The 7656-nt window shown below is 50.0% G+C and overlaps 1 protein-coding gene across 1 annotated transcript in view; it reads left to right on the top strand.

Moving 5' to 3' along the window:
* Positions 1–4222, top strand: part of SNAP29 (synaptosome associated protein 29) — a gene marked incomplete at its 5' end in the record, with an annotated part of 45126 nt that extends 40904 nt beyond the window's left edge. The window contains 1 exon segment of the mRNA XM_027770729.1: positions 3935–4222. Coding sequence (XP_027626530.1) covers positions 3935–4092 — 158 coding nt within the window.
* Positions 4223–7656: the final 3434 nt, after the last annotated feature.

Here is a 7656-nt window from a genome sequence, read left to right as displayed (position 1 = left end):
GCAGGCCCAGGGCCCAGTGGCGGCAGTGCGTGTTGCTGAGACACTCTGCTCCCCAGGCTGGGGCACAGGGCGTGTACTCCGACTCCTATCTCTGGACTCTGCCCTCTGGAGCCCAGGACTTGTCCAGGGCAGCAGGTCTCTCCATCCAGATCTGACCATTCTACAGAGCCTCAAAAGCCCCGTGTCCTTCCCTGGGAGAGAGGCAATGGCTGGGTACAATTGAATTTGGTACACTTTCCTGTCCAAGCTACAGGCCAGGCAGGGTGGAGTGCACCTGTAATCCCAGGGACTCGGGGCTGAGGCAGGAGGATGAAGTACTCTGAACTAGCACAGATAACACAGCGAGACCGGCAGGAAGAGCTGGGTGTGGCAGTGCTCACCCCTGGTCCCAGCTGCTCGGGAGGCTGAGGCAGGTGTGTGCTCCAGTAAAACCAAAGCGTCATTTAAAAAAAAAAAATCTGAGCCAGCAGGCGGTGTGGTGATTAAAGCCCTGGACTCCAACATGACCAGCAGCAGTTCGAGTCCCTGAACTGGCAGCTTGCTTTCTCACTTTCCTTTTCTCTCTGTCTCCTTCTGGTGAGTGCACGTGCCCTATAGAAAATTTTAAGATAATAATAGTAAAATTAAATAATTTTTTTTTTAAGTCTGATGGTCAGTACCCACCAAGGAGGCCGATGCCGCCCACTGGTGGTAGAGGACAGGGGCCACCTCCTCCATAACCACACCCAGCAGGCTCCTGCCCCAAGCCCTGCCTGCCCTTTGCCCTCAGAGCACAGGAAGCCCCAGACAGCCGCCTTTTGTTTATTCCCCCTGGACTCTGCCCTCTGGAGCCCAAGGTTTCCCCAAGGCAGCTGGTATGTCTGCCCAGATCTGACCGCTCCAGACAACTCCAGAAGGGCCCGACAGCCCTTGGTCCTTCAGTGGGAGAAAGAGAGTGGCCGGGTACCTGCTGGCGGGAGAGGGGTAGGAGGGACCGAGAGAAGATAACCGATTCCAGGGACGAGGCATGAAGAAGGCTGAGTAGGGCCACCAGAGGCTGAGGGTGCTCGCTGGCCGTGAGCACGTGTAGCCCAGGCGGTCTCTGCATAACGACACAGCACAGAGGAAGAGGAAGAGGAGGGCCAGGACAGTGTGGGCAGTGCAGCAGCACATGGCTCACCGTCTCCCCCTCCAACCTCATCCCAACTGCCAGGGACCCTGCAAGCCCTTCCCACGTCTGCACCCTGGCTCTCTGCCCTTGGCTGTCGCAGATCCCAGTGTGCTCCTTGAGGCCGGGCAGCTGTACAGACATGCTCCCTGTGAGACACACGGTCGTGGAGGCATGGAGCTGAAGGCTGTTTTTGTTTTTGTTTTTTCATTTTGAGAAGTTTTTGCTATAGGGTGTGTGTGCTCACCAGAAAGACAGAGACAGAGAGACAAAAAGCGAGAAGTGCCCCCAAGGGGGGGTGGCCGTACTGCAATCCCTTCTCCTCCATTCTCCTCTTGGGACCTTGCGCACACATGCACACACACCTGGCGTGAGTTTAAGCCACTGGATCCAGGACTCGAACTGCGGTTGGCTACATGGGAGTCTAGCAACATAGCCACTACACCAACTGCTGGTCTGCAGGAGGCTGTTTTTTGGGTTTTTCTAAATTATTTATTTATTTATTCATCCATTTATTTTAATTTGACCAGAGAGAAAGAAAGAGGGAAAGTGAGAAAGCAAGCTACCAGGTCCAGGACTCAAATTGTGGTCAGCCACATGGGAGCGTCCAGTGTCTTAACCACCACACCACCTACTGGTCCCCGAAGGCTGTTTTTTAAAAGAAAAAAATAATAATTCGGGGACCAGCAGTTGGCGTAATGGCTATGTCGTTGGACTCCCATGTAGTCAACTACAGTTCGAGTCCCGGACCCAGTGGCTTAAACTCACGCCAGATGCATGCGCACGCATGCCCAAGATCCCAAAAGGAAATGGAGGAGAAGGGATTATGGTATGGCTATCCCCTCTTGGAGGGAGTGATTTCTTGCTTTCTGTTTCTCTGTCTCTCTCTCTGTCTTTCTGGCAAGCGCAGGCGCCCTATAGCAAAAACCTCTCAAAAAAAAAAAAAAAACTAATTGGACCAGTAGATGACATGGAGGTTAAGGCAGCTGGACCCTACATGGCCGGTTGTGCAGTCTGAGTTTCAGACCCGACAGCTTGAAAACACACTGGACACTGTGCATGCATGCCCAAAATCCCAGGAGAAGATTAGAGGAAAAGGAGTTGCAGTGCGGCCACCACCCCCAGAGGATGTTCCCCACCCCACCACCCGCACGAGTACATGTTCCCTCTAGCAAACTGTAAAAAGAAAGAAAAAAAAAAAAAAAAAAACTCAAAAAGCTAATTTTGCTCAAGGCTGGCTCTGTAGCCTAGCGGTTAAGGAAACCATATCCTACATGGCCGCCCTCAGCTGGACTCAGCGTCCCTGTGGCTTGAAAACACAACAGACACGTGTGCACGTGTACCAGAATCCAACAGGACGGAGGAATGCAGACGGGATTGTGACGTGACCACGCCCCAGTCGGGCAGCGTCTTCCACCTCCTCTCTGTCTCTGTCTGTCTCTGGCAAACACATACACCTCTGGCAATGGAAAAAAACAAACAAACAAAGATTTTGCTGAGATTTGGGTGTAAGACTTGTAAACATTCATGGATTCTGGTTTTTTTTTTTTTTTTTTTTCTTAAGGTTTATATTTGATTTTGCAAGTAAGAAGGCTGACAAAGGGGGCCAGCAGATAATATAATGGTTATGTTGCTGGACTCCCACATAGCCAACCGCGGTTTGAGTCCCAGACCCCATTGCTAAAATCATGTCTGGTGCAGGTGTGTGCAAGCCTAAGATCCCAGGGGGAGAATTGAGAAGAGGTGGTGGCATGGCCATCCCCCTGGGGGGTGATTTCTCACTTTCCTTCTCACTGTCTGTCTCTCTCTCAGTCAAGCGCAGACACCCTATGGCAAAAACCTCTAAAACAAAGTGGGAGAGGGAGGGTGACAAGGGGTCTAGCAGGAGGAGTAGTGATTAAGGCAATCCCTTCTTCTCCATTCTCCTCTTGGGATCTTGGGCACACCCGCACATGCGCCCAGCGTGAGTTTTAAGCCACCGGGTCTGGGACTCGAACCGTGGTCGACTACATGGGAGTTCAGCAACATAGCCATTGCGCCAACTGCTGCCCCCCCATGTATTTTAAAAATAACTGGCACTGAGGTTTATGCCTAAAGTCAGACATGGGTTCTTGTGTATGTAAATATCAGCTGTGCTTGCTATTGCAAATATTTAGACAAATTAAGTTCATTAGCAAATCAATTAAATGGGGGGGGATAGGCATAGAAAGCAAACAGGGATAACAGAGACAATGGGAGGAGGGTTGGACAGGGCAGAGGGTTAGGGATAGGGAATCAAGGATGGCAAAAAAAGAGAAAAAACTCAAAATATACAAGACATAAGAAATGGAAAATTGTTGATAACACATATGTTGATGTACTTGATTGAGCCAACAGACAATGTATTTTGGATGAAAAATTCATTTTGTATGCTGTGATGATATATAGCATATTAATGTTAAAAAATAAAAAAATAAAAATAAAAAAAAGAAGCCAAAGGCAGAAAAGAAAGAAAAAATAAATAAAAAAATAAAAAATAACTGGAAGGACAAACTCCATCATAGAATAACAGTAACCTCTGAGGGCAGAGAGGGTGGCTTCCCGTCAGGTACATATTTATCTAGTACCCAGGTTTTCTCTCCACGTGCACATAGTTTGGAAAATCTAATCAAAGCCCTGGAGGTTAGCCTGTCTCATGGGGAAGAGGATCAGTAACCAGATACTGCTGAGCCCTGGGGAGGGACTAGGACACGTTCCCAGGTGCGTGACCGTGTGACTCGGGCCTCAACGTCACTTCCTTCCCCGCAGATGAGCTGTCCGTGGGACTGGGCCGTCTGAAGGACATCGCGCTGGGGATGCAGACGGAAATCGAGGAGCAAGATGACATTCTCGACCGGCTGACGACCAAAGTGGACAAGTTAGACATCAACATCAAAAGCACAGAAAGAAAAGTTCGACAACTCTAAAGGCAGAGGAGCGTCGCCACCGCGTCGGCACGAGGTCTGCAGGAGCCTTTTTGTAACTCTCGAGAAATTTCACTTATTATGTATAACGTGTTTGCAAATATTTTAATAGAGCGGGTCTTCAGGAATTGTTCTTGGTTGTGAAGAAGAGCGTGTTGTACTCTTGGGGCCGACACTTCCCTACGTCCTTTGACCCGAATGCTTCGAATTTCCGTCTGAGCACAGCAGCCAGGCGCTGAGTGTCCAGGGCCTTTGATTGCCACCCATGCTGGAACGAGAAGAAAAGGTTGCAGTTTTCACTTTCTGAGCATCTGGGAAGATGTGGGCAGAATGTTAGTTTTGAAACCACCGCCATCTGTTTCCCTGTCGGCTGGATTTCTCATTCCTAGGCCTTCTCGTCCGTCAAGGTGTTCAGGGATCCTGTGAGCCAGTTGCTTGGGGAGAGGAGCTCTCCTGCACCTTTATTTAAGAGGGACTAGCAGTTGGCATCATGGCTATGTCGCTGGACTCCCACGTAGTTGACCACGGTTTGAGTCCCGGACCCGGTGGCTTAACCTCATGACAGGCACGTGTGCGTGCGTGCCCAAGATGCCGAGAGAAGAATGGAGGAGAAGGGATTGCGGCGTGGTCACGCCCCTGGGGGTTGATTTCTCGCTTTCTGTCTCTCTGTCTCTGTCTTCCTGGCGAGCGCCCTATAGCAAAAACCTCTCCAAAAAAAGAAAAAGAGAGACATCACTCACACACACACATGCACACCCTTTGTGAGTCTCTCCTCCCCCCGACAGTGAGAGGTTCAGAAACGCAGGCTGTGGCATTTGCTGTCACCTTGACAGATGTCACTTCTTCCCCTCCAGCCCTCCATCAGTCACCTGCGTTTTAGTTGGGGGGAGGGGCAGGCCTGCACTGCCCAGTGTGACCTCTGGAGTCCTGCAGAGCCGTGGCTGAGCCCCTCCTTCCCATCTGGCCTCATCACAGACAACCTGACTGTGGTTGGAAACAGGCTCTCTGCAGCCCAGGCCTGCCAGGCTGACAACCAGCAGGCCCTGCGGAGTATCACACAGACAGACCTGCAATGGTCTTGCTCCCCTAAGCCCTCCGCTCTCTGGGAATCACCACCAGCCAGGCCTCAGCCGGGTCTCTGGGACTCCCAGCCACTCCTGCACGTCTTCCTAGGTGACTTGACTCTCCCTCAGTTCTCTGACCCCAGTTCTGGGACTGGGGTTCCAGGGAGAAGGCCCATTTTGTACAGATGGATTCGACTAAGCAAAAGAAAACCGAAAGCTCAGATACCATTTTAAGTAGCTCAGCTTGTTTTCCCTTTCATTTTTACCAAAGGAATCAGAAGCACGAATTAAAATGAATTCCTAAAGTAGGATTGACGTGTCAATAACGCAAACGAAATCATCAAAGTCTTCTTTAAAACTAAAATGCTTGGATGATGGTGAGAAAGACAGCTTTAATAAGATAGGTCAGAAACTGTAAAATTACACCTAAAACATGGCACCGGCCCGTGTGAGCAGTGCCACGGAGTCTGCAGCCTATACACGGTAGTCCCGGAAAGCCAAGGAAAGCTCCTCGGTCGGAGTGCTGCAACCGTGCACTGATGCTTAGGTAGCGATCGCTTGGGGAGAGTTCCCGTCCCATACTGCACGGCCTTCCTGAGGGTACTGGCGGGCCAGCAGTGGTGTGGTGGTTACAGCAATGGACTCGCATAGGGCCTCCCACAGTCGAGGCTAGGACCCAGTGGCTTGAAAACCACACTGGGCATATGTGCATGCCTGCCCAAAATGCCAAGAGGAGAATGGAGTAGAACAGATTGCGGTGTGGCCATGCCCTACAGGGGAGGATTTCTCCCTTCAACTCTTTCTCACTTTTCTCTCTTGTGTCTCTCTCTGGTCAGTGCGCATCCCCTATGGCAAACACCTAAAAAATTTTTTTAAAAATGCTGACAGTCTCCCTGGACACACAACTTTCTATGACTACTGGTCACACGACAGCCACCTCAGGGATTCTGACCCACATCATCATGTCTGTTCCAGGTGGAGGACTTGATTAAAGGTAACCAAATTAAACTTCCGTGTATCAGAGGAGGTCAGCATCATTATCCTCTTGATAACTGGTAAAAGGAGAAGACTTTATTTAAATTATTTATTTAATTTTATTTATTCATTCATTTTATTTTAATTCGACCAGAGAGACACAGAGAGAGAGAGAGAGGGAAAGTGAGAAAAAAAAGCCACCAGGTCTAGGACTCGAACCGTGGTTGGCCATGTGGGAGTGTCCAGCACCTTAACCACCATGCCATCTGCTGGTCCCAAGAAGACTTTTTTTTTTAAAGAATTATTAACTTTATTTTAATTTTAATTTGTTTATTCACTCATTTATTTTAATTTGATCAGAGAGAGAGAGACACACAGAGAGAAAGGGAAAGTGAAAAAGCAAGCTACCAGGTCCAGGACTTGAACCATGGTCAGCCATGTGGGAGTGTCCAGCACCTTAACCACCATGCCACCTGCTGGTCCCCCCAAGAAGACATTTTTAAGTTGTCAGAACACATGCCCTTGCCGAGAGAAATGGAGAGACAGCACCTGCCCTGGGCCATAGTCACACCACAGTCCCTCTCCACCATCTCTCCTTCCTTTCGAGATTTTGCGGGTACACATGCACACGTGTCCGGTGTGTTTCTCAAACCGCAAGGGTTGGGACCCAAACTCTGCAGTTGGCCATGTGGGATTTGGCTCCATTAACCACTGAGCCACGGCTCTACCCCTTAAATGGAATTCCCAGTGCAGGTGACACTAGTTGACGGAGCGTCCAGTGGAAACTGCCCGAAACCAGAACGCAGAGCAGCCCATCTGTGCATTTCCACCGTGTGTGTGTTTTTTTTCCCTCCTGACACCTTCTCCCATGTGTGTCAGAATAACGGCTCCTCCTTATCATCATCAAGCAGGCTCATGAGGATGAGTCATTGTACCTCAGACCTAGGCTGTTTCGAACAAACGCACGACTGCAGAGGCACCGTCAGACACCGGCCACAGCCTTCCGTCTGCACGGTGCGACTCGGCCACCTTGAAGGAGAGCAGCATCTCACGTTCTGTGCCTTCCCTGCTTTTTACGGAGCAGACGAAGCCCATCACCCTGGGCTTTTTTACTTTCTCTTTTTTCCCCAAGTAGATCAAAATAGTCGCTGTCACTTCTCTAGAAATGTGTCGCCTTCCGATGCATTAGAGGGCCTTGGTATATTTCGTCCTATTCTTTTTTTTTTTTTTTTTCTGGCATGTGCACTTGCCAGAGAGACAGAGAGACAGAGACAGAAAGAAGGAAATCTCTCCCCAGGGGGGATGGCCATGCTGCAATCCCTTCTCCATTCTCCTTGGGATTTTGAGCACATGCACACACAAATGTGAATTTCAAGCCACAGGGCCCAGGACTTGAACCATAGTCGACCCCATGGGAATCCAGCACCTTAACCTTAACCTGCTGGCCCCTGTCCTGTTCTTGTCCAGACCCTCTTATTCTAAGGCCGTGGCTGGGGGACTGTCCCTAAGCTACGTGCTGGCTCCTGTT

This window comes from Tupaia chinensis, unplaced genomic scaffold, assembly GCF_000334495.1.
Source record: "Tupaia chinensis unplaced genomic scaffold, TupChi_1.0 Scaffold000024_1, whole genome shotgun sequence".
Classification (NCBI taxonomy): Eukaryota; Metazoa; Chordata; class Mammalia; order Scandentia; family Tupaiidae; genus Tupaia; species Tupaia belangeri.
Note: the sequence above shows the minus strand (reverse complement) of the source record. Positions and strands in the feature narration are given on the sequence as shown.